At 50.8% G+C, this 26,974-nt stretch overlaps 2 protein-coding genes across 2 annotated transcripts; one reads left to right on the top strand and one right to left on the bottom strand.

Annotated features, from left to right (window-relative positions):
* Nucleotides 1-547: 547 nt before the first annotated feature.
* VPS52 (VPS52 subunit of GARP complex) lies at nt 548-21,107 on the bottom strand. The gene is made up of 20 exons (XM_080996624.1): nt 20,910-21,107; nt 19,546-19,627; nt 17,660-17,712; nt 17,496-17,571; nt 17,199-17,266; nt 15,310-15,485; nt 14,900-15,050; nt 13,483-13,583; nt 12,201-12,333; nt 11,276-11,333; nt 10,501-10,634; nt 9,594-9,749; nt 7,679-7,797; nt 6,998-7,121; nt 5,636-5,731; nt 5,154-5,261; nt 3,936-4,001; nt 2,940-3,051; nt 1,563-1,681; nt 548-873 (listed from the first exon to the last, which is right to left on the bottom strand). The coding sequence occupies exons 1-20, from the start codon at nt 20,937-20,939 to the stop codon at nt 727-729; spliced, it is 2,109 nt and encodes a 702-aa protein (XP_080852750.1). The 5' UTR covers nt 20,940-21,107; the 3' UTR covers nt 548-726.
* Nucleotides 21,108-21,516: 409 nt separating this feature from the next.
* Nucleotides 21,517-26,504, top strand: RPS18 (ribosomal protein S18). Its single transcript, XM_080996625.1, has 6 exons — nt 21,517-21,723; nt 23,471-23,569; nt 24,628-24,714; nt 25,020-25,121; nt 26,016-26,107; nt 26,387-26,504. Exons 1-6 carry the CDS (start codon nt 21,532-21,534, stop codon nt 26,460-26,462), a joined length of 648 nt encoding a protein of 215 aa, XP_080852751.1. The 5' UTR covers nt 21,517-21,531; the 3' UTR covers nt 26,463-26,504.
* The last annotated feature ends 470 nt before the right edge of the window (nt 26,505-26,974 follow it).

The raw sequence follows: 26,974 nt of genomic DNA, 5'->3' as shown, positions 1-26,974 counted from the left end.
CGTTTTGCTTTACTTCGGTCGAGCTAGGATTATAACACTTCAGAATTTTTGGGGTTTCTACCCCCCTTTTTGAATTTTGGTCATTTAAAGTTTGTGATTTTTCTATTTCCTTCTGAGGAAACTGAGTAGTTCAGTGAAACAAAGTTTGCAGCCGGCATCCCATTAAGGCTTTGTTCAATTCTGAGGTTTTTTCCCCTTAATCTTTTTGATTTTTATTACTTAGTTTATTTCCACAAGATAATATTTCTAGTCGACTACTTCTCGTTTCAAGGATTTTCACGGTATTTCATTTGTTTTGTGCAATTTCTCAGTTTTGTGACTGTCTTTTTTCTATTGGTTACTGCGAGAGCAGGAGGCTGAACTGTATGGGCCTGATCCAGGAGCCTATCGTGTCCTCATCCTCCTCACACAAACACGCCTCCCCCTCTCGGGGTTGGGCTAGATGACCCCCAGGCCCCCTTCCAGCGCTGTGACTCTCTGGCACAGACATAAACTTCCCTGCTTCGTTTTTTTCCTCCTGGCAATGAGGCGAATGATCCCAGGTGTCAGTTGCTAGAGAATTTATTTCCACTGTACAAAGCAAGACAAAGGGACAAACGGGATACGTGGTCCCAAAACAGGGCTTCCCCCCACCCCATGGAGATCACGGAGGGGGGGGGGAAGCAGTGATATGGCCTCCCCCCCCAAAAAAACCACAACCCGCCATGCACAAACCCCACCCCCAGCTCAGAAATTGGGCTTGTGTTTCTTGACTTCGACCATCAGGTGGTGGATGTTGATGAGCTCGGAGCGGACGGGGAGGGCTTTGAGGGGGGGCAGCGCCATGACCTTGTGGAAGCGGTGGTAATACTGGATCAGCTGCGTCAGGGCCCCCTGTGGGGAGAGAGAGGGGGGTCAGGGGGGTGAGATAAGAGACACGGGGTGGGGAGAAGGTCACAGGCACCCCACCCCCAGAGAACACACAAGGGCACAGCAGAGAGACCCCCACCAGCAAGAAATAAACACCCTGTGCTAAGCGCTGCGATGGGGGGTTGGGCTGGATGACCTTTGGGGGTCCCTTGGGATTCTATAAGCAGGAAGCAGCTGGGGTTTTTTTGGGGGGTGCAAGAACCATTTGAAATTGGGTGGGGAGTGAGCTTGGGGGATTTTAAAGATGATTTCTGGGATCTGCAACAGGGGGACCTCAGCCAAAACCTGCCCTGTTCCCTTGGGGGGGGGGGCGGATTTAGGGGAAAACCTGGATGCTGCAATAATACACACGATAATAATAATAAATTTTAATTATTCCCCACCCTCCCCAGCCTAGACCGGGCTCAGGGCGGCTAACACCCGATATAAAAACAAATGGATTGAAACTTAAAAACAAGATTAAACTACAACATTAAAACACAGCCTCATTTCAACGGAAACTCAAATCAAAAGCTTTTTGGGGGATGGAAATGTCAAGGCACACCAGGCTCTTCCTGAAATTGCTCAGGGGGGGGGCTTCCACAAGCCAAGGGGCTGCCCCCTCCCTCCCCCCCCACGGCACCCATTAACCCTTCCCTGCCCACGGGGCCCACCTGGATGATGGTGGTGCCGTTCTTGAAGTTGGTGAAGGAGCGCATCACGTCTTGGCTGAGAGCCTCCACCGCCGCCTTCCAGGTCCCCGCGAAGCCGCGCACCAGCTGCGTCACCCGGGCTGAGAGGGGAAGGGGGCAGATTTGGGTGGGGGGCATTGAAGAGGGACTTTCCTCCTCCGGGAGGTTTTTTAAGCAGAGGTCAGGCGGACACCAACTTCTGCATTGCACGGGGGAGGCGGGGTTGGGCTGGATGACCTTCGGTGAACCCACTTCCGTCCCTACGACTCCATAAATCATCGGTAGCAAATGAGACTCTTAGCCTCAGGGCTGTGGGCAGGGTGGATTTGATCGAAATCAGGGGTCAGCAAACTTTTTCAGCAGGGGGCCGGTCCACTGTCCCTCAGACCTTGTGGGGGGCCGGACTAAATTTTTTTTTTGGGGGGGGGAGGAATGAACCAATTCCTATGCCCCACAAATAACCCAGAGATGCATTTTAAATAAAAGCACACATTCTACTCATGTAAAAACATGCTGATTCCTGGAATGTCTGTGGGCCGGATTTAGAAGGTGATTGGGCCGGATCCGGCCCCCGGGTCTTAGTTTGCCTACCCATGTTCTAAATCAAATCAATTCAAATCACGATTTAAATCACTAGACTTGATTTAAATCTTTTTTCTTTTCTTTTTTACAGAAAGACTTATTCTTGCTGGTATAATCTTAATATTTGCAACCAGACGAAGGTTTCCTTTTTGGAATAATAAATTTCTGGAGTCGTTTTTACAGTCATATCAAAAATTACTGATTTGGTTATACACAGACCGATAATAATGACATCATTGTGAGGTTTAGTAAGTTAACTGTTTATATACGGACAATTTTTCTGTTGTACTTTGTTGGAAGGAGAAAACTAATCATTTCCTTAATAAAAATTTATTTAGCTAAAACAATGACATTATAGCATTATAGTTTATTAACTGATGTGGTTAAACTTTTTTTTAAAAAAAAAAACACACCTTAGATTGAGTTTTAGCACACATGAAAAACTTAAAACAAATCCTTGTTTCCTGATGAATAGCCTTTGGACTATAATGTAACTTAAACAGAAAACTATATTTAGAAATAAATTTTGCTCTGAAAGCATTTTATTTCAAAAATCCAATTTAAATAATAATTTAAAAAATGTTTTAAATTAAAAAAAAAAATCTGATTTTTAATTTATTTTTAAATTGTTTTTTTTTATCCATCCTGGCCATGGGTACAAGTCCCACATTGGGCAAAATATTCCCTGCACTGCAGGGGGTTGGGCTGGATGACCCTTGGGGTCCCAACTCTCGGTTTCCTGCCTCCTTGCCTCTCCCCGCCTGCCAGGCCCCTCACCTTCCTCCCCGCGCAACCTCTCCATCTGGCCTCGTTCTGCCAGCGCCTCCGCCTCCTTCACAAAGGCAATCATCCCCCCAAAACCGGGCGCCAGGAGCTCCTCGATGAACTCCTGGAAAGGAGAAAGGGGTGGGGGAGAGAGGGAGAAGGAAGGATGGAAGAGACCCCTCAGAGGAGCCGCCCTCCATTCGCTAGACTCCATCTCCCAGAAGCCCCAGAAAATGAGGGTGTGCAACCCAGGGGGTGATGGGATCCGGAGTCCGCGAACCGTTCCCTAGGTTGTGGCTGCTGTTGCATGCCGGCAAGTGAGAGCCACAGGTGAGAACTGAGTGCAGGATAGGGCCAAGGTACCCCCAAAGGAGAGACATGGGTGGCGCTGTGGGTTAAACCACAAAGCCTGGCACTTGCCAATCAGAAGGTCGGCAGTTCGAATCCCTGTGACGGAGTGAGCTCCCGTTGCTCGGTCCCAGCTCCTGCCAACCTAGCAGTTTGAAAGCACGTCAAAGTGCAAGTAGATAAATAGGTACCGCTCTGGTGGGAAGGTAAACGGCGTTTCCGTGTGCTGCTCTGGTTCGCCAGAAGCGGCTCAGTCATGCTGGCCACATGACCTGGAAGGTGTGCGCTGGCTCCCTCGGCCAGTAAAGCGAGATGAGCGCCGCAACCCCAGAGTCGGTCATGACTGGACCTAATGGTCAGGGGTCCCTTTACCTTTACCCCCAAAGGAGCAGGACATGTTCCCCCCCCCCCGGGACTACCCCTCCCCGCAAGGGCAGCTGATAAATTATCAGTGACGTGCTGCATCGGCTTCAAGTTCCTAGCCCTCATGTTGGAAGGAGGGCCAAACCCTCGAAAGGACGGGGAGGGGAAAGTGCGGCCTGGCTCCACAGGGCCTTCCTGGAGCCTGCCTCAAACTCGTCTCCCACCCACAGCACCCAGGAGAGGGGGCACAGGTATGGGTGCAACTGCGCCCTCCCTCCGCGCACTCCATTTGCTTACCTGCGTCCGAGCATTCAGGAGCTGCTGGAATCCCTCCACCTCCTTGCTCTCCTCCACCGCTCGCTCCTGGGAAGGTGGGAAGAGGGGCGTCACAGAGTGGGGCAGGGGGAAAGGGGCCTTGCTACCCCTGCCCCCTCCCTTCGCGGGTCCTCTCCCCGCCAGGGCAGGGAGGGGCAGACCTCTCCCCCACATGACCTGCTCCTGCTTTCCCCTCCCCCCCCCTTTGGGTCTGCCAAGGGAGCAAACTGGTGGCTGAGGAACAGAATGGTGGACCTCTTTCACCTTTGCCACGCTAACGTTAATCAAATTTGTATACAAATTTATTATACACACACACACACACACACACACAGTCATACCTCGGGTTACAGAAGCTTCGGGTTGCACGTTTTTGTGTTGCGCACCACACCAAACCCGGAAGTACCGGAACGGGTTACTTCCGGGTTTCGGCAGTCGCGAATGCACAGAAGTGCCAAATTGCAACCTGCGTGTGCGCAGACGCGGGTTGCGAACTCTGAAGCTTGCGAATGTGCATCCCGCATGGATCACGTTCGCAACCCAAGCGCCCACTATATATATATTCAATGACACTGGTTGGCATCTGTCTGTCTTGGGAGACAATGGAGGAGAGCATCTTTGTTTAGTTTGTCTGTATAATGCCCAATGCCCATAGATCTCACAACATAAAATCACCATGTAAAAAACACAAAATGCATGATTTATCTGTAAGCCACCTTGAATCTGTATCAGGGGGAAAAGGCGGGGCATAAATAAATTATAATTATAACTATCAACCCGACAATCCCCCTTTGGAGGTGAGGTCAATTATAAAAAAGGACGTCAGGGCGGTTCATATGTATACACAGCCTACGTATTTTGTGTCCTATGCTGCAGACCGCACTGCGGTCCCTGGATAAAGGGCGGTATGTAAATTTAATAAATCACAGGCTAGATGGCTACGGGGGGGGGGGTCCCTTTCCAGCCCTGGGAGTCTATGGCTCCATGTTCTCAAGCTCTCTTGGTTTCAACAGCCTAATTCAGGAGAGGAGGAAAAAAGGAACCAAGACTTCTCATCGTCCAACCACCGGGATCAGGAAATGAAACCATGGCTGCCCGTCTGCCCGTCAACCGGAGACCCCCCAGGGCTGGAAGATCTCGGCCTCTGGCCCCCCAAGTGCAGGGGCTCAGGAACCCAGCTCCCCGGGACCCACTACTTACCATGAGGACGCCCAGCATCATGTCGTAGTTGTTGATGAGAAAGATGAGCTGCTCTTTGCGCGAGGAAAACTCGGCCGCCACCCGCAGGACGAAATTCTCCACCTCTGTCTGGAAGAAAGAGAGAGAGCGAGAGAGAAAGGGTGTGGGTGCTTCAAATGGTTCCCCCTCCAAAGAAGAAGCAACAGCATCACAGGGTGGGGCAGGGGCAGGGGCCTGGCCCATTGAAAGCCCCCCATTTTCCAGGGAGCCATAAGCCAGCGTACGCCAACAGGGACACCTGTTTACATGCTACTGCCTGAGTTTTAGTTTTTCCTCTTCCCTCCCTGTACCTTTTCCCTTGCATGCTGTTGCTGTTTTTCTTTTCTTTTTAAGACTGAGAGCCTACGTGTCTCGTTTTGATTGAACCCAAGTCCCTTTCTGGGAGAGTGGGGTGCAAATGCTCTAAATACAAGTAAAAATGACTAAATTAGCCCCCACCTTACCTGCAACTGCCCCAGCAGAGTCAGCGTCCGGTCGTGAGGGAATGTCTGATTGATGCTGACAATGGCCGAGGAGAACTCTGCGTACCGCCGGGTGATCTGGGGGTGGAGGGAGAGGGTTAGGAGCTGAGCATGCTGGGGGGGCAGGGAATGTGCACCCCGGAGCGGTTCTGTCAGGCTCTTCCCTCAACTCCCACCCAGAGATGGATGCCTTTTCCAGTTGCATGAAAGGGAGAAAGAGAGGACCAGGGATGGCAACTTGAATAAAATATGGGGGGGGGGGGCGCGGCGGTTTGCAGGTAAGCTCATGGGGAAGGGGCAATGGCAAGGCCCAGCAACTTTGAGGGGGCTGCAAGTTGGCGTCTGAGCTTGCTTTCCCCCTCATCCCCCCGCAGCCCTTTTTCCTTTTGTGTCGTGTACTGGAGATGTGAGCCTGCATTCTGTGTGTGTGCAGGGGCTGCCTTCACCACCCCTAAGGCGTAGGGAAGCCACACTGCGGGAGCCTCTTTTGAGCTAGCCAAAATGCTGTCGACAAACAAAATCAGAACTTTTAAGGAAGATAAAACCAAACCGCCCAGCATCCTCCGGGTTCGCTCTTCCCATGGCCAGGCTCTGAAGAGTCAGGAGGGAAGCCTCAAATGGCATTATTGTTATTATTAATTATTACATTGGTATACCACCCGCTTCATCTGAAGATCTCAGGGCAGCTCGCAGCATAAAAACACAATGTCAGGAACGTGCCCCCCCCCCCAGAGCACAGCAGAAGAGTCGGCCTCTGAAATTGAGCTGAGCGAGCAAGGGACTGACTCTGCAGATGAGAGCTGGCTGTCAGAGTCTGGAAAGGACAGCCCGGCCCCCCTCCTTCCCAGGGAAGACACTTTTAGCTCTCAAGGAGAGGGAGAGTTGGAAGGTGGCCAGAGTGTTGCCAGGCAGCCAGCAGATAAGCCAGAGTCCGAGACTGTGTCTTCTGGGAGTGGGAAGGAGGCAGACCAGCCGGTCAGTCCCTGTACTAGGAGACGGGAGAAGCTCAGAGAGCAACAGAAGGGAAGAGGAAGAAACGCTGGATTTTGGCATTCTTCCTGTGGGGGGAGGGACGATGATTCAGAATGATCAGCAGAGATCAGGCAGAAAGCCGTCCTCTGGATGCACTTTTCTTGCAAATAAACATACATAAAACTGACGGAGAGTCATTACTGCTGATCAGGCTGCTTGCCTGCCAGAGATCGATACATATACAAGACACAAAATACATACTAAAAGCAAGCACAAGAACAAACCAAACCCTGGGCTATATCCCTCACTAAACTGTTCCCGATTCCCTCGGAAGGGATTCGAATGGTGTGGGGGGCCCCTCCCCAGACTTACGTAGTGGGGCCGGGTGTCGAGGAAGCCCAGCTTCTGGGGGTCGGTGTTCTGGATGCTCTGAATGTTCAGCTCCAGGATGTGCTCAAAGCGCGGCCACAGCATCTCCAGGAGCGTGTCCCAATACCTGCATGTCCGGGCGGGGAGCAGGGGAGAGCGGGCGGACAGGATTCCTCGCTTAATATTTATATTTGATGGAGATATCCCAAGATCCAGCACCTTAGGACGGCCTCAAAGCTGGAGACCGGAAGTGTCCAGCTGGCCAGGGGGAAGATCGCCCTCAACCTGGCAGGAGAGCAAGGCTGGGAGAAAGACTTCCCTTGTCAGGCGGGTCCAGGGGGAATCCTGCTCTGCTGGGGGAGCAGTCGAGCAGGAGGGGATGGAGAAGAGATGCTCAGCCGTCTGCCAGGGATCTTTTGAGCTGAGATCCCTGAACTGGATTGGACTGGATGACACCCCCCCCCCATAGCTGTCAACCTTCCCTTTTTTTGCAGGAAATTCCCTTATTCCAGTGCCGTTTCCCACTGCTATCCTGGATTGTTAGATATCCCGTAGACTGTTCCCGGGACAGGTGAGGCTGCTGATCCCTCTATTTTCGAGGCTGCTGATCCCTTATTTTCAAATCTGAAAGTTGACAGCTATGACCCCCACACCCCCCCAGGAAGGGGCCCCTTCCCCACTCACTTGTCGATGGCGGGGACGTTTCGCTTGGCCATGATGGCTTTGAAGCGGAGGACGATATGGATGCTGAGGAAGACAGCGATGCTGTCGTAGCAGTCGCTCACGTAAGCGTCCATGTGCTTCTGCCATTGTTGTTGGTTTTTTGGGGGGAGAGTGAGAGACAAACCAAAAGGGCAAACCCACAATTTAGTCATTTGTTTCAACAAATTTATACGCTCCCTGATGGTCTGTTTGTGTGTGTGTGTGTTTTAAAAAACCCCACTTTAAAGCAGTTCACAAAAAAAGATTAATTAACTTCAATTATAAGATTAATTAACTTCAATTATAAGATTAAAGGTAAAGGTAAAGGGACCCCTGACCATTAGGTCCAGTCGTGGCCGACTCTGGGGTTGCGGCGCTCATCTCACTTTATTGGCTGAGGAAGCCGGCGTACAGCATCCAGGTCATGTGGCCAGCATGACTAAGCCGCTTCAGGCGAACCAGAGCAGCGCACGGAAACGCCGTTTACCTTCCCACCAGAGCGGTACCTATTTATCTACTTGCACTTTGATGCACTTTCAAACTGCTAGGTTGGCAGGAGCAGGCAACCTCTGATTGGCAAGCCCTAGGTTCTGTGGTTTAACCCACAGCGCCACCCGCATCCGAATTATAAGATTAATTAACTTCAATTATAAGATTAATTAACTTCAGTTATAACATACCAATCAAATCAAAAGTTAAGAATGGAGTGGAAGTATTTCGAAGACTATATGTCAAAATATTGTTCTAAAAATGACATGTTAACAGGCTTAGAATAAAAAATGTAAGCGATAACAAAACCAATAAAGAAAGAAGGAAAAATCAGAATTTAACAAAAATAATTTATTATAGAATGCAAGGGAAAAAAGGAACAAAGAAATGTACAGAAGTTGAATTGCTGTGGAGGGAAGTAGAGGGTGCGGGTGGGTTTTATAATTAAGTGTATAATTATGCAGCTGTTGTAATTTAGATATTATATTTTATGTGAAGCAATCATTGGGAATTTTGGTTATTGTGTATATATGTTAAGTTTCAATAAAGTTCTTTGAAATTTTTTTAAAAAAAAGATTAAACGGTAATATGGTAAAAAAAAAAAAAAATAGACAACAGTTGAGAAACCAAAACAGGTTGCAATTCACATCCAGTTTCTAAGCATCTGTGCCGGGTTGTCTAAACATGAATGTTTATTTTTATCACCAATTTTTTAACAACCCTTAAAGTAAACACGAGAAAGTCAAAATAAGAAAGGCATACTCCATTACTAGAAGAATAAGCAAATCTAATACGGTCGTATCTTGATTGTTGAATGCCTTGCAACTCGAATGTTTTGGCCGCAACCCCGGAAGTGAGTGTTCTGGTTTGCGAACGTTCCTTGGAACCTGAATGTCTGACAAGGTTTCTGCGACTTCCGATTGGCTGCAGGAGTTTCCTGCAGCCAATCGGAAACTGTGCTTTGGTTTTCGAATGTTTTGGAAGTCTAACAGACTTCCGGAATGGATTCTGTTCAACTTCCGAGGTACGACTGTATATGGACATTATTATTTTCATTATCCAGGTCCATATATATTTATTTTTAATCTGCTATAGGTTGTATAAATGGGTTCCACATGCTGCTATATTCCATGCAAAGTGTACGTATACTTTAATATTATTATTTATACCCCGCCCATCTGGCTGGGTTCCCCCAGCCACTCTTTGCACAGACAAACCCAAATGTTTTCAGCCAGCACCGAAAAACACGCAGGGAAGTCGCCCGCCGTGCATCAAGAGGCAGGGAGTTCCAAAGTCACGCTCCTTGGAAGCGTATGCTTCGGGGAGGCGGGAAAAGGGAACGTGAAGGGGGTGTCCCTTTCCTTCCTCCATCCCTGGCAGCCTCGCCCCCCCCGGCACCCCTACTCACGAGGAACATGGTAAGCGTCTTCCCCATGACGGCGTTGAAGAGGTCCAGGGCGGGGGTCCCCGTCACCAGGAAGAAGTCGCAGAGGAAGAGGTACTCGCGGCAGCTGTTGTCCAGGAGGGCGAAGTGCTGGCTGCGGAAGAGGGACTCAAAGGGGTACTGGGGGGGGGGGAGAGAAGGGGGTCAGGATCAGGACCAGGAAAGCAGCAGGCAGAGCTTCTCTGCACCCCGAGGGGGGAGACACTGGCACCCCAATCTATTCCTTCTCCAAGAAGACAGCTAGGTCAGGCCAGCGGCCTCTTCTCACAAGGGCAAATGAACCTGGGAAACCAGGTAGACTGCCTCTGGGCTGGAGGCTCCATAAGGAGGAGGAGCCGGCTGCCGGATCTGGCCTGTCCTCAACCAACGTCCCCAAATGGGAAGAAGCCCACGAAAAGGGACTTGTAGGGTTGGGGGAAGGCGACATGATTGGAGTCTGTAAAATCCTGCCCAGCTTGGAGGAGAGCGGAGAGAGGAAGCTTTTTATCCCTCTTGCCTAACACTAGAATTGGCGGAATCGGGACCGATTAAAGGACATAACCTGTGGAACCCCCTCCCACTGGAGGGCTTCAGAGCATTTATGTTGTGAACCGCCCTGAGATCTATGGATAAAGGGCAGTATACTAATTTACTTAGTAATAGTAATGATGATGATAAGCCTCAAAAGCATAGCTGTCAACTTTTCCCTTTTCTTGCGAGGAATCCTATTCGGAATAAAGGAATTTCCCTTAAAAAAAGGGAAACGTTGACAGCTATGCTCAAAAGTGGTGCAAACAGCTGCTCCAAGAATCCCTAATATTTAGATGTTTTTCATAGGGCCCAGTCCCAAAGGGGGAGCCAGAAAGGAGGGGGTTAAAAGAGGGGGACTCACCCGGACGTCGCTCTTCTGGGCAGAGTGGGGGACGATGATGGGGCCCTCCAGCTCGGCCCCCCCAATGACGCTGCCCCGGTTCCCCAGCGTGAAAATGGTGTTGCGGTTCCGAAGGGACGGCTTTGAGAAAAAGCGTGGCAGCAGCAAGGAGAGTCAAGGGAGAAACGTGCCCAGGGAGGCAGACCCCCACCCAGACCTTGTGCGGGCCCCCCCAAAGGAGCACAGGAACGGGGCCTTCTTGGTGGTGGCTCCCCACTAGTGGAAATCTCTCCCTGGGAGGCTCACCTGGTGCCATCACTACATCTCCTCAAGCTGCCCAGAGTAGCTAGGGCAACCTAGTCAGATGGGCGGTGCATATAATTAATTTACTATTATTGTTGTTGTTGTTGTTGTTATTATTTCATTCCTAGCCAGGTCTTTGGCTGCCAATGGTGGCCTTTGGGAGCAGGTGGGCTGTTTCAAATGCAGTCCCTGCCCAGTTTTAATGTGCGCACCTGCGGCTTTTTCTGAGCTGCAATGGCAAAAAATTGTGACTGATAAATTTAACAGAGGATAATGAGAGTTCTGCTCAGGATCCAAGCCCCTCACAAGAGGGAAATGTTCAAGGCAGCTCCCGTTTGGCAGCCAGCCCAACTGGAGGGGGATCCCAAAGGTCATCTATTCCAACCCCGTTATCAGGGGCCAGGCTGGGAAAGGGGCAGGGCTGATCCTGCCTTTCTGCCCCTTCAGTGCGAGTGTCGTCGTCCTGTCCCCCCCCCCCACGCAAAAAGGATATCCTTCTTGGCCGTGTCCTCTACCCCCATGAGGTCGTCCTTCTCGGCCACTTCTTCGTACTGCGGGCAGGGAGAAAGAGAGAGAGAAGGTGTTTGAAGGAATGGACAGGCGGCTGTCATCCGAAATTAACACAGAATACCTTTGATGATACCAGCATAGATATATTGAGCAATCTTGTAATCTTGCCAGCTCAAATATTAATTGCAGTTCGCTGGGAAGCACCTCGAAACTTTACGCCACTCACTAGGGAATACTGAAACAACGGAGGAAATGATGTGTAATTTGAGATTTCCATGAGGACTGGCACCTCCAAGCACGTTTTACGTGATCTTGTATTCCTTTACGGCATGCACGTTTTCCAGATGAGCCTGGAAAACCTGGAACTAGACTCAATCATCAGGTAACACTGATATTACCTCTTTTTGTGAATGCAACATTCATTCCTACTTTTTAACTTGGACTTTGTTATTCTAGCCCTTGGGCAACCGTACTTAAAATCATGGAATTGCAGAGTTGGACAGGATCCCCCAGCATAGCTGTCAACGTTTCCCTTTTTTAAAGGGAAATTCCCTTATTCCGAATAGGATTCCTCACAAGAAAAGGGAAAAGCTATGTCCCCAAGGCTCAGCGAGCGCAACCCACATTTCACAGTTTATTTATCTGACATTTGGTTTTTCTCTGTTTACGACCGCTGCTCTTAAGACGCGTCACAGAATCTTTACCAAAGCGTTTTGTAAATATGATTTAGAATTCCTTTATGGCAAAAACAAGAGCAGGTAGTTCCGTCAGCAGAGCATGAGGCTCCTCATCTCTGGGTCGTGGCTTTGAGCCCCACAAATATTCCCACATGGCAGGGGGGTTGGACTAGATGACCTTGGGGTCCTTTCCTACTCTTTGGTGGCACGAGTCATCCAAAGGAGAGTCACCTGCACTTTCATGAGGCGGCTGGTGTAGGACTTGAAGTAGCTGAGGTAGATTTTGCTCATGGTCTCAACATACTCGTCCCGGACCTCTTTGGCCACTGAGCGCTCGTGGCCCAGCAGGAACTGGTAGAAGAACCTGCAGAGAGAAAAGGGGGGAGAGAGAGAGAGAGAGAGAGAGAGACAGGGGGACATGGCGAGTGAGGAGACTTCGCTTCCAGACCTGGCCCTGAGCAAGGCATGCTGGGAAATTCGGGAGCCAGGATGATGCCAGAGGGATTTGCACACCAGTCCCCTGCCAAGAGCTGACCCAGGCCCTGCGTTTGCCATCCAAGGCCCTTCTCTGTGTGTCCCCCTCCCCATGAGGTCCAGAGGGGGGCCTTTTCTGTGGTGGCACCATCACTGCATGTCTCTAGGTGCCAGACAAAAACATTCCCAGGTCTGGGCAGCTTCCAACAAAATATTTAAATACAGTAATGCATCAAACATTAGAAGCTTCCCTAAACAGGGCTGCCTTCAGATGTCTTCTAAAAGTCTGGTAGTTGTTCTCTTTGACATCTGGTGGTAGGGCGGGTGCCACCACCGAGAAGGCCCTTTGCCTGGTTCCCTGTAACTTGGCTTCTCGCAGTGAAGGAACCACCAGAAGGCCCTTGGCGCTGGACCTCAGTGTCTGGGCAGAACGGTGGGGGTGGAGATGCTCCTTCAGATATACTGGACCAAGGCTGTTTAGGCCTTTCAAGGTCAGCACCAACGCTTTGAGCAAGTCAGGGGGGACTACTACTGTGCCGATCTTATTATTATGCTGTGTAAAATAAACAACAACAACAATAGCAGCCCACCCAACAACAGCAGCAGTCGCAGCAGCAGCAGCAGCCGCCCACCCATCTGACTGGGTTGCCCCAGGCACTCTGGGCGGCTTCCATCAAATAATGAAGCATAATAAAGCATCAGACACTAAAAAATTTCCCTATACAGGGCCGCCTTCAGATGTTTTCTAAAAGTGATGCTCTGAAAGTTGCACACTGCCCTGGGATCTTTGGAGAAAGGGCGCTACGCAAATGGAATAAATAAGAAAATATAGCAAGTGGTCGTAACGCAGGGAACACGAACACCCACAGGCGCCTGGTGTTTCTGATCAGGCTGAGCAAGGGCTGCTGGGAGTTGCAGTGCCCAGCGGGGGGCCAGAAAACGAAAGTAAGCAGGGGATTGTGGGAGGCTGCTCTCTTATTGGCCCAGCCAGCAGCAGGGAATGCTGGGAGACTCCTGAAGGGGCGCCGCATTTCCCTACCTGTACTTGAGCAGGGCATTCTGGGGGATCTGGTAGTTGGTCATGGGCTTGCGGAAGGAGTAGATCTTTTGTAGGATGAATTCCCGGATCTTGGCCACCGCCTGGCAGGAGGGGGAGAGAGGGGGGCAGGTCAGGGAAGAGGACTGAGGGCGGGGGGGGGGGCTTGTGTCCTGAAGAGCCCCCAGACTCAGCCTTTCTTCCAGGGCAACGCAGAGCGAGGAGGGAGCAGCTCCCCATTAAAAAAAATTCTGCACTGGCTGCCAAGTAGTTTCTGGGTCCGATTCATAGGGTGGGTTTTTACCCATAAAGCCTTAAAAAGCTCAGGACTGCGAGGACAGCTTCTCCCCATATGAGGTCAATCATGAAGGGCACGGTAGAAATTTAATAACTACTGTATTTTTCGCTCCATAGGACACACTTTTTTCCTCCTAAAAAGTAAAGGGAAATGTCTGTGCGTCTTATGGAGCTCGCTGGCTCCCTTGCCCAGGCTCCCATTGCTGAATGTTCTGCAAACGGAAGCCCTTTGTTTCCCCAGCGACATGTGACTGGCTGATTAGATTATCTGTCAGGAAACTGTAGAAACGGCTCCCTTTCCTTTCCTAAAGAAGCTTCAGAACGGTGAGCTGAATCCATAAAAACAGGATTTTTCCCCCTTTGCAAAGTAAACTCAACAACTTTGAGCTGATCCTCCAAAAAAGGAGGCTTTTCCCCTTTGGAAAAGAAGCTGCACAACTGTGAGCTGACCCCCCCCCCAAAACAGGGCTTTCCTCCTCTAAAATCTAGGTGCGTCTTATGGTCAGGTGCGTCTTACGGAGCGAAAAATACGGTAATAACAACAGAGGTTTTAGCCGGAGGGAGACAGGTGGGCATAGAATGCACATAAAAACAGGAACTTGGCCTCTATGACAACCAAACGGAGACTCTGGGAAGGACAAAAGAAACTGCTCCCCTTGTGACATCGCTTCTTAAAAAAAAGACGTTCGTTCAATGTCCCATGTTGGTAAATTTTTGGGACAGGGTGACAGAAATTATTAACTGGACAGGAAAAATGTTATGTTTGCAGAGGAAAAAAACCTTTTGAATTATATCCCCGTCTAGCTAAGGGATGGCATGGATGATTGAATTTAATTTTTATTATTACGGTCACAGACCAGTTCTGGCTTACTTACAATATCAGAAAAATCTTAAAACACAACAGGAATACTGTGGACGGCATGGATGGACTTTCCATGTCCTTTTGACGGAACAAAAAGACTGGCGTTGATGAACCGGAAGAACAAAAAATCCATCCTTCAAGCAATGGATAGAAGATACCTGCCAGGGGCTGCGTTTGACGAGACAACTCACCAAGGTGCCAACCCTGAATGGGGGGTCATGGGGGGGAGCTCAGCTGGGGTGGGGTCCCCTCACCCCTCACCTTGGCTTTCAGCTTGTCCAGGATGTCGGTCACGTCCGTACAGGCCATGGTCTCACGGAAAGCCTGCTCCTTGACAGCATTGATCTTGTTGTTCAGCTCATGAAGCTGTTCCAGAAAGGCCTGGTCCGTCACGGGCGACTCCAGGATGGTGCTGGGAAGACAACGCGGGGGGGGGGGGTGTCATACCTTCACCCTTAGGACTTCCCGTCTCCCACCCACTCCTCCCAAAAAAATTGAAAATAAGATTAAAAAAAGAGATTGAAACTCAAGTGGCAGGGAGTTCCAGAGTGCATCGTTGCTGCCCCACTGAAAGACTGACTAGCAGCGAATACTGCTTGGATCGGAACTTATGCACTTTTCAGTCTTTGTTTCGCCTGGCGCTTCTCCCGCCCTCCACCTGCGCCACTGACCTGATCATGATGTTGGGAACCACCAGCTCGTCCACCAGCTGGGAGAGGCGGCCCCGGACGGCCTGGCGGTTGCGCAGCCGGACGTTCATGGCCACCGACTGCTCCTGCAGGGTCTGGATCTCACAGCTGATGCTGCTCAGGTCGGACTGGAAGGAGCTCAGCATGGCCTCCATGCGCTGCAACATGCGGGGAGGAAGGAGAGGCGAGGTTGTGCTCAGGGAGAAATGGCTGAAGGAAGCAAAGAGTCCACTTGCCCGCTGGCAAGACCTACGTAGGGAGACAGACACTCTCCCTGGGAATGTCCCTCAGCCAGGATGCCTAAAGCAGAACCTCCTCACTCAGGAGAAGTCTACCTCTGGGAATGATGAGGAGCTGCAGGTGGGCAGTGGAGGACAAAGACAGTGGGAGACGGCTGCCTGCCCCTGAACCAGAGAGCCATCTTCAATATATCAAGGGCTGTTCGGAGGGCAGGACTTCGAAAGAGATTCCAGCTAAGCAACAGGAAGAACTTTCTGACAGCCAGATCTGTTTGACCGTGGGATGGAAGGCGGTAGACTCTCCTTCCTTGGAGGTTTTGAAGCAGTGGTTGGACGACGACGACGCTATTATTAATCCATCAATCAATTTTGCATATCACCCTACACCCTCGGACCTCAGGGTGGATCACAATACGAGAAACACAAACACCTTAATAACACATAATACAGTGGTACCTCTGGTTGCGAACGGGATCCGTTCCGGAGCCCCATTCGCAACACGAGCAGAACACAACCCTCGTCCCGCGATTCACCGCTTCTGCACATGACGTCATTTTGAGTGTCTGCGCATGCACAAGTGGCGAAACCCAGAAGTAACCCTTTCAGGTATTTCCGGTTCACCACGGAACGCAACCTGAAAAGACGTAACCTGAGCCGAACGTAAAAAGCGGTATGACTGTAAAGGATGGCCACCTATCGGAAATTCTTTAGCTGAGACGATTGTGTTAAAGGGGGTTGGGCTAGATGACCCCCGGGGGTCCCTTCCAACAACAGTCCTATGATTCTGGGAGGGAGGAGCCTCACAGTGATTTGGTGAGAACAGGGTGGGGTCTTGTTCCCACGCAGAGATCGGGGCATCGTGAAGAGGGAGAGCAGAGCACAACACCCCACACTGGCGCTTGGGTGAAATACAGCTTTGTGACTCTCCCTCTCCCCTTCCCAAGGCAGGCAGGATGAGATTAAAAAGAGTTAAGGTGCCTTTAAGGTGCTGGTTTTGACCTTTAAAGCCCTTTGTGGCTTAGGGCCCTCGTATTTACGGGACCCCCTCTCCTGGTCTGCCCCGCAGAGGACCTTAAGGTCCATGAATAATCGTAATTTAGAGGTCCCGGGCCCTAAGGAAATTAGATTATCCTCCACCAGGGCCTTCTCAGTGATGGCTCCGACCTGGTGGAATGCTGTGTCCCATGAGACTAGGGCCCTACAGGATTTAACCTCCTTCTGCAGGGCCTGTAAAACAGAACTATTCCGCCTGGCTTTCAACTTGAACTTAGCCTGATCTTTTATTCCCCTTCCTTCCCTCCCCTTCCCCTTTTTATGAAGATTACCCGCTCTGGGATCCCACAGCTCATTCTCCCTTGGTCTCCTCGCTGGCCCAAATAGGACTAATTTAGCCAGCTAGCCCTGGTGATCATCTAATGTTCATTGAATGGATTTTCCCTCTAAATTGATTTTTGAATTCTGAATTTATTGTTCTTCACGTTTTATACCGTATTTTATGCTGTTTTCTGTAGCATCAATTAAGTGTTTTAAATTTGTTGTTAGCCGCCCTGAGCCCAGTTTTCTGAACCAGGAAGGGTGGGGTATAAATAAATATTTATTATTATTATTATTACAGGTGGGGACCCTCCTCACCTCCAGGACGGCGTCGCAGGCCGTGATCTGCGTGTGGAGCGACGCAATGTTCTTGCTCTCCTTGATGTCTGGATGAGGCCACTAAGGAGAAATGCCTGCTGGGAGGAGACAGCCGACGAAAGCCCACCTCCCAAACATTTGGGTACACGCCCAAAACTGCACAGACCCCACCCCCTGTGTAGAAAGCCAGGCCAAGCCAGCTCTGTTCCTGGGCTCTGGTGAGCCTTTTCCACCTTGCACGGGTTCAGCTAGAGGACCTCTGGGTGCCCCGTTCAACCCTTTTGCTTCTGAGGATACAGTCCTTGATGGAGGCGTTCTCGATTTGCTGCAGCTCCAGCTCCACCTGCTTGGAGTAGTGCCTCAGGTCCACCCCCTGCGGGACAGAATGGGGAGGGGTCACCACCTGGGGGGGCACTGTCCCTTCCCCCCCTCCCAGCCCTGGCAGACCTCCCCCCTCTCACCGTCTTCAGCGCCTCCTGCACCAGAGCATCTTCCAAGTTGGCCTGGATGTGAACTGGGGGGGGGGAGAGAAAGAACAAGGTCAGGACGGGGGGGACGGGACACAGCTGCGCTGCCTCTCCCCCCCCAAAAAAATTGATGGGGGAGTGACAGAGCAATCGTGCCAAGAAGGAAGGTTTTCCCACTGGTCATGACTCAGAGCAGGGCATGAGCAGGAAGAAAACACCCCCCTTGTTTTCAAGGCAGGTAGCCCCCCCCCAAAAAAAACCCTGCTGCCCCCAAAATGCTGCTTTATATTTTAAAGGGGAAAAATCTCAACGCTGTTTACAACCCGTTAAAACATCAAATGAAACCACCCAGAAAAAAGTCAAGCTCTGAGGGAAATATTTCAGATCCTTCTCGAAGAGACATTTGCCTTTCCCCGTATTTATCAACTTGCTTAATTCCCACAGCGGAAGGACTCTAGGAAGCCAGTGGGGTGTAGTGGTTAGAGCAGGGGTCAGTGAAGTTTTTCAGCAGGGGGCCGGTCCACTGTCCCTCAGACCTTGTGGGGGGGCGGACTATATTTTGGAGGGTGGGGGAAATGAACGAATTCCTATGCCCCACAAATAACCCAGGGATGCATTTTAAATAAAAGGACACATTCTACTCATGTAAAAACATGCTGATAGAAGGTGATTGTGCCTGATCCAGCCCCCAGGCCTTAGTTTGTCTACCCACGGGTTAGAGTGTCAGTTTAGGATCTGGGAAATCAGGGTTCAAATCCCCGCTCAGACATGATGAAGCTCACAGGGTGAGCTGGGAGCCAGTCGTGCAGTCTCTTCACCTACCTCACAGGAGGAGGGGAGTGAACCATGTAAGGCAAAGAAGCTAAAGGAGCCCTGGACGGTTAAGTCAAAGGAGACTATGGGGTTGTGGCGCTCATCTCGCTTTCAGGCTAGGGAGACGGCGTTTGTCCACAGACAGCTTTCCAGGTCATGTGGCCAGAATGACTAAACCACTTCTGGCGCAACGGGACACCATGACGGAAACCAGAGTGCATGGAAACACCGTTTACCTTCCCGCCACAGCGGTACCTATTTATGTACTTGCACTGGTGTGCTTTCCAACTGCTAGGTGAGCAGGAGCAGGGACCGAGCAACGGGAGCTCACCCTGTCACAGGGATTCGAACTGCCAACCTTCTGATCAGCAAGCCCAAGGGGATAAGTAGTTTAGAGCACAGCACCACCATGTACTCCTTGGAGAAAAAGGTGGATCCGAAACGCAGTAAATCAGCTCTTCTTCGATACGATACTCTTTATTGACATTGTCCCATACAGAACAACAAAACTGAAAAATCTACATAAGACATTCAAAAACCAACAAGCCTGCTATCCCAGCCTGGTTAGCCCCCTAAAAACTCTGATACCCCATTTTTAAATACAATATACTCCCATAGAGAGTCCTTACAATGCGTTTAAAACCAAAATCGCATTTGGGTAGAAACTGTTTCTCAGGCGGCTAGTCCTGCTCTTTATAACCCTGGACCTTATTCCAGAAGGCAGAAGCTGAAAGAGATCATTTCCGGGGTGCACACTATCCTGCGCTATCTCTGCAGCTTTCTTATGGCACCTGGAAGCATAGATTTGATCCAAATCTGCTGACCTGCTTAAGGAAGGGCTCAGGCAGGTGGAGATGTCAGTCGCCAACCGGGAACCCAGAGATCGCGATTGGACCTGCGCCAGTCACAAAACGCTGATTTTGAACCCTGCTTCCTCTCCAGGAGGAGGTGGAACAGTTTCCTGGCCCTCCCTTGAACAAAGGTCAGTCTCCTACCTGTGGTGCCTGCCTTGCAGGGACTGGATGACCCCAAGTAGCTCTGAAGGAGAGGGAAGGAAGAGAACTTACTGTCCACTTCATCCAGGATGAACTCATCTGAGGTCAGGTCCAGCTCCCCCAGGTTCAGCTGCAAGGCCTCCTCGCTCGGACCCTAAAGGGCAGAGGAAGGAAAATTAAGGACGCAAGAAAAATGTCGGAATCTGCCTTCGACCGAGTGACCCCTCCTCCGGTCGAGTCCTTCGGAATCGCCTCCGACGATAATTAACGACCTGAGCCTCTGATAAGGCTCCAGGCACATCCCCCATTACACAGAGAATCAAAGCAGCAGAAGTGATGAGATTTATGGCTACATGCTATGCTTTATTACTAAGCTACACAGAAAGAAATACATCCTCTCTCTGTGAGAGCAGAGAGCAACTGAAACACAAAGGAACAGGAAAACAGTAAACATCACATCCGTCTCCTGTCTTCCATGAGACTTCCAAAAGCCTGGAATCCCAGGAATGTAAACAGAGTCCTGTGACTCCAAGAGCACTGAACAGTGGCAAACAGAAACTAACAAAAAGAACCCATCGAATCCAGCCTTCTGTTCTCACAGTGGCCAACCAGGTGCCCATGATAATAATAATAATAATAATAATAATAATTTTTATTTATACCCCTCCCTCCCCAGCCAAGACCAGGCTCAGGGTAGCTAACAACCAATATAAAAACAAATTGATTGAAATACAACTTAAAAAACAAGATTAAAATAAAACATTAAAACATTAAAATGCAGCCTCATTTCAATGGAAACTCAAATCAAAAACTTTTTTAGGGATGAAAACATCAGGTCTTCACCAAGGCTAACTATCCAGACTGGTCCTACATGGGCCAGAAAAAAGCCAGGGAAAAGGCTGCTTTCAAGGGGCAGATTAGAGGCACCAGAACGCAGCCCAGGAGAGGGAAGTCTGCAATGTCTGATGGTTCATTATGTTTCTGTATATGCTGGAAGCTTCCCTGAGGGCCTGGGGCGACTCAGCCGGATGGGCAGGGTGCAAATAATGTAAAATACTATTATTATTATTATTATTATTATTATTACTACTATTCAGCCCGCCTTCCCCGTGATGGCTCGTCCAGCTGCGTTTCTGCCCTGCTTTCCCTCTTTGCAGCCCAAAGGGGCGCCGTCGGCTTAAAAAGCGACAGGCAGGAGCCCAACAGGTGCAGAGGGGGAAGCCCCACCGCGCATGCGCACTGGCCAAAGACGAGGGGCTGAGGGGGCGGGGTCAAAGGTCACCAGAACATTCCCCACCCCCAGCCCAAATATTCTTTTCGCGATTGAAGAGAAATAAAATAAAGAGGGGGAGCGAGAGGAGGGTGTCCTTTATTTATGAGACACCGGAAGTCGGGGGCTCAGAGACCGGAAACGGGGGCAGGTCCGTGACCCTCACCGATCCGTCCCCCGCCTCTTCCTCGTCCATGTCTCCCGCCCGGAGCTGCTGCTACTCCTGCTGCTGTCGCCGCCGCCGCCGCCGCCGCTGTTCTTCGGGCCCCGCTTCGCCCGGGGCCGCTGCCTTCCTCATCCGGGACTTCCAGGGGAACGGCTTCCGGTTTTTCGACACGAAGAACCACAAGCCCCAGAATGCCCAGCGGCCGCTTTGCGGAAGTGGCCCGATAGGCGACCCCTTCGTCGGCTGCTGAGGCGGCGGAAGCTTCGAAGGGGTTGGGGGGTCGTGCACCCCTCTTCCTCCTCCCCATAACGCGCCCAAAAGGACGCCTTGTTTCCTCTGGCGAGGAGATAGGCTCTCACGGAACCTTCCACTCCACCTCCTTGTTTCCTACTCGGGCATTGCAGGGCGGAGCACAGCCGACTGGAGGAACTCCTCCCTGGACCATAGATATAGAAAACGAATAGCACGTAATTGCATTTCCCAGCAGAAATGGGGCGGCACCCCACTTCACCCGCTTCACCCCTGACACATTTGTAAATGAGAGGGATTATCCAAGCCGGACGACCCGATCAACGTCGCTGAGCAAAGGGCTTCCCTTTCACGGCTCTACATTTCTATCTCTATGGTTCCGGAAGTGGGCCTGCCCTTACTCGGCTATGACTTCAACCCGTTAGAGAGCCTTCTAGAGAACGGCCCCCGCCTCCGCCGGAAGTCGTTTTCGCTTCTGTGGGAGGGTCTTATATGCAGGCCGCGGCGCCGGCTCTACTTCCTTTTCCGGCCACAGCAGGAGAGAGAAGCAGGCGCCGCAGCCATGGTGGGTCGGGGGGGGGGGGGGACCGGGAATCCGCCACCATCCGCCGCGGGGGGAGCGCCGGGAGCGGGACTGGGGGGTTCCGCGGGGAGGGTGCCGCATGGGCTCCCGTTTCGGGGAGCTTTTAAGGGCGGGGGGAGGGGGTCTTCCCGGTGGGCGAAGGAAGGAGTTCCCCAGATTCGCTCCCAAGCATGGAGACGAGCGAAGCGCTTCACCCGGTGAACTCCTGCCTGCGTGGCCGCAGCTGGGAGCTCCGGTGAAGCTGCGAGCCTCACAACGAGCCTGCTAGGCAGGCCAGTCGTGTGATGATCAGCGCCCCAATTGGGAAATGGAGGCGAATGGGGCGCTGAGCCTGAGAGGGGGCCTGGCCGAGTTCTGTGGGGGGCTTCCTTGGGGGGCAGCCTCCTTGATCCTGGCAGGCAGTGCTCCTCGAGGGGCCTCAATCGCACAGCCCACTTCAGCTCCCTTCGCTAATAATAATATTAAATTTTATTTACACCCCGGCCATAGCCGGGCTCAGGGCGGCTAACAGCAATAAAATCACAGTAAAAACATAATGGGAAAAGAGGGGGGGAGCCAATTTAAAATACAGTGGTACCTCAGGTGACATACGCTTCAGGTTACAGACTCCGCTAACCCAGAAATAGTGCTTCAGGTTAAGAACTTTGCTTCAGGATGAGAACAGAAATCGTGCTCCAGCGGCACGGCAGCAGCAGGAGGCCCCATTAGCTAAAGTGGTGCTTCAGGTTAAGAACAGATTCAGGTTAAGTACAGACCTCCAGAACGAATTAAGTACTTGACCTGAGGTACCACTGTACAGGTTAAAAGGCAATTTAAAATGCAGCCTCATTTTAAAGTAGCTGATAAATCAAGACCGTAAGGGGAGGGAAACATAAGGGTCAGACCGAGTCTGAGGGTTTGCTGAGGGCAAACGGGCCTGGCAGGTTCCTAGTCCTCAAGTCGCTCCAGATGCTTTTGGCGACAGCCCTGCAAGGGAGGCGGGAACCGCCGTGCTGCGGCTCAACTTTGCAGAGAGGGAGATGGGGGACATTTGTGGGCAGGGGCTTCATCTGGGGTGAAGCCCTCTTGGGGCTCTGGGGCTTACTGGTTGCAAGCTCATACTCTAATAATAACAACAGTAATGATACTTTTATTGTTTATAACCTGCCCATCTGGTTGGGTGGCTCCAGCAACCATTAGGCTAGCCTTCCTCACAGGTGGTAGTGAGGCTGAAACAGTGCAAATCCATGTGGCAGCTGCTATTATTATCATTACAGTAAATTTATATACCACCCTAGACCCACAGGTCTCAGGGCGGTTCAGAGTAGTATGTTCTGTCTCTGCAGTCAGAGGCAGCGATGTTTCTGGGAACCGCAGAAGAATTTATTATTATTATTATTACTATTACTTCTAGGTTTTCCTTTTGGGCCGCTGGGAGAAGTGGGATTCTGGATTCTGAGGCTGGAAATGGGCAACTTGTGGCTCATCTCAGCCTCAGTTTCTCCATCTGTGAAATGGAGGCCTGGAATCGTTTACACCTGCAAACATTTATTTCCCCAGCTTCACTTTCTACACACACTCAGTGCGCAGGAAGCCTGGTTTTAAGTCATTCTTAGGGGTCTGGGCCCCCATCTCTGAGCCCTCCAAGCTTTCAGTGTCAATGGGGAGACTGTTTCTTTTGCAGAGCTGCCAGGATTTGTTGCCCTTTCCAGAGTCTCAATAAATCTTTGCTTCTCTCCTCCTCCCCAAGTCGCTCGTTATCCCCGAGAAGTTCCAGCACATCCTGCGAGTCCTCAACACCAACATCGACGGGCGGCGGAAGATCGCCTTTGCCATCACCGCCATCAAGGTCCGTAATGGGGCAGTTGTTGCGTGTTTCCTCCAGTTAATCGTAGAATTATAGAGCAGGAAGGGACCCCATGGGTCATCTAGTCCAGCCCGCCCCCTGCAATGCCGCTCTCACAGCAGTTGTGACGTTTGAGGCGGCGACGGCCATTGGGGGACCTGCAATGGTCAGTAAATGACATGGTGTCCCTTCGCCTTTACTTAACCCCTGTGTAGGAACCAAGTCGCATTCTCAGGGGAAAAGCAGGCCTCTGTGACCGGGGCTGGGTTTGTGGGCCTCCTTTCTCCCTCTCATCAAACTAGCTCAAGGCCGAGCTCTTCCTGCACAAATGCACTCAATGTGTCTGCAAAAAAAAAAATAATTTGCACAAGGGGTGGCAAAGAAGGACCAGACATTTTTTATGTATGCAACAACAGCAGCAAGGATACTTCTCGCAAAACATTGGAAAACTCAAGATCTACCCACACTGGAAGAATGGCAGATACAACTGATAGACTATATGGAACTGGCTGAAATGACCGGCAGAATCCGTGACCTGGGAGAAGAGAGGATTGAGGAGGACTGGAAGAAATTTAAGAACTATTTACAAAAGTATTGCAATTTGAGTGAATGTTAAATAAGATGCTAGATCAAAATAACTGAGCACCACTAAATTTAGAAGTTTTTAAGAAAATAAGTAAGACTGTGAAATTTAGCTTATTCTGAGAATTATAAGATTAGGAAATATAGAAGGGATATAAGAATTTAAATAAGATGATAAATTGCTGACAAAATGTTTCAACGATGAAAATGGGAGCGGGAGATGTGAGGAAGTCCAAAGAAAATGTGAAAATATGTTAAGATCAATGTTACATTGTTTATCATGTTTATTTTTATTGTAAAATTTAATAAATTGCTTTAAAAAAATAATAATAATAATTTGCACAGTTCCCTAGCACGGTCTTGAGTAAGCAGATTCGGTTAACTACTTCTGTGCTCTCTGTCGCATCCCTTCTTGTGGCCTTTTCTCTGAGTGTCTCTTGGGTCCTGCTCCCCTGATCCTCCCCTCTCCTTGTTTGCAGGGGGTGGGCAGGCGTTATGCCCACGTGGTGCTGAGGAAGGCGGACATCGACCTGACCAAGAGGGCTGGAGAGCTCACCGAAGATGAGGTGAGTGTGTGGATGTGTGTCCTTGCAGAAAGCCTGGAGGGTGAAGTTTTCATTGTTGTTGGGATAAATCTTAGTGTCTCCTCTCTCTCTTTTTGGTACTCCTGTCTCCCGAACCTGAAATATAAAACAGGGTTTTAAATATATGTGTACCTTGATCTTCTTTATTTTGCTTAACACAATATGATTGTTATTGTTTACTTGGGTTTTTGTCCATTGTGGTTATTATACAATCGATCTGATGTTTAGGATTGATTCACACGTAACACGGAACGCATCTGTGACGCTCTTGGCCCTCTCCCTCGCAGGTGGAGCGTGTCATTACCATAATGCAAAACCCTCGTCAGTACAAGATCCCTGACTGGTTCCTGAACAGGCAGAAGGACGTCAAGGACGGGAAGTATAGCCAGGTGAGAGCCAGGGGGGCGGCAAGAAGCGAAAGGCCTGCCTCCTCTGAGGAGCAGCTGGTGGGCCGTCAATTTGAAACCTTGCCAAAGAGAAATCCATGGGACAGTGGCGACGGTTGGACTTGAAAAGCTGAGAGGGGAGGAGAGCCTATTCAGACCCACAAACGTTGATAGCGTTGGCTACCAGAAGACTGGACAGATTTGTAGTGAAGGCCATTTCCGCACTTCCTCCCTGCTCAGAGGCAATGATCCTCCTGCATGCTATCTGCTAGGAATCTCAGGAGCTACTCTTCAGCTTGGATCCTGCTTGCAAGAGTCCCTTAACAGGGATCTGGTTAGCTGCTGAGAGTCCAGAAGGGTCCCTTCTGGCCTGGTTCAACCTCAGGGCTCTTCCTAGGTCCTTATGGTTTGTAAAATCTGCAAAAGGGACTCAAGAAGTGGGCATGAAATTGTCTCACGAGTTCAGCAGGGGCTAGGACCAGGCGCGGTTGCCCAGACCTCTTCCTGCACTGAGAGCCAGTGTGGTGTAGTGGTTAAGAGCAGTGGACTCGTACTCTGGTGAACCTGGTTCGCTTCCCTGCTCCTCCACCTGCAGCTGCTGGGTGACCTTGGGCCAGTCACACTTCCCTGAAGTCTCTCAGCCCCACTCACCTCACAGAGTGTTTGTTGTGGGGGAGGAAGGGAAAGGAGAATGTTAGCCGCTTTTAGACTCCTTTGGGTAGTGATAAAGTGGGATATCAAATCCAAACTCTTCTCCCATGCAAGCCCCAAAGGCCATGCTAGGTGGACATCTGCCTCCCGGGCTGGCGGCTGTGTATCCTCTGCCCCATGGATTCAGGGCCTCTGTTCTGAGAAGGGAACTGCCCCATTGCCAACCCCTTTCCTCTGCCCCAACAGGTCTTGGCCAACGGGCTGGACAACAAGCTCCGCGAGGACTTGGAGCGGCTGAAGAAGATCCGGGCGCATCGGGGCCTGCGCCACTTCTGGGGGTGAGTAGCCGAGAGGGAGGGGGCTAGGAAGAGGGTGTCTGTGCAGGTTCAAGCAGCAGCGAGCAGGTGTTGGGGGGCAGAGGGGCGACACGGGGAGCATAAGAAAGCTTCCTGGGTGGCAAATTCCCTGCCTGTTGATATCTGGCAGGCCCCTCACTGTACTCATTGGTAGGTTGAGAAATTGGGTCATGAGGGCTGAGCTGGGGGGGGCATGCCTGTCATCTCTCTCCTCCCCCCACCTTGCTGATACCCCACACTTTTCTTCTCTCCCCACCCCAGCCTACGTGTCCGTGGCCAGCACACCAAGACCACCGGCCGTCGTGGCAGAACCGTGGGCGTCTCAAAGAAGAAGTAAATCTTTTCCCATGCAGATAATAATAAAAAAGAGTTTTCTCAATGCTCTTGTCTCCTCCTTTGTCTCTGGGGGGGGGGGGGGCTGGACAGTGGGTTTCCCGTCTCTGCACATTTCCTGGCAAAGGAGGGGGAGGTCTTGGCTAGCCCAGGGGCCTCAGAGGGCAGAGCATCAGTGCTCAGGGACAACGGAAGAATGTACGTGAGCAGGGATCCCTCTTTTGGGGGGAAGATGTTCCAGTAAATAAAATAATTAAAAAACACCTGATTAAAAGCAGCACTGCCAGGGACTGGGAGAATCCCTTACAAGGAAAGTCTAAATAGCTTGGGGAATTTTTAGCCAGGAGACGGAAGGATAAAGGTTTATAAGGTCACATGCACCCAATTTAAAGCACTTGGCTGTGCCCAAGGAATCCTGGGAACTGGTTTACCCCTTCCCAGTGTTGCAGTTCCCAGCACCTCAACAAACTGTAGTTCCCAGGGTTCTTTGGAGAGAGGCTGTGTGCTCCAAAATGC

Source organism: Podarcis pityusensis, assembly GCF_964106645.2.
Source record: "Podarcis pityusensis genome assembly, chromosome: 2".
NCBI lineage: Eukaryota > Metazoa > Chordata > Lepidosauria > Squamata > Lacertidae > Podarcis > Podarcis pityusensis.
Note: the sequence above shows the minus strand (reverse complement) of the source record. Positions and strands in the feature narration are given on the sequence as shown.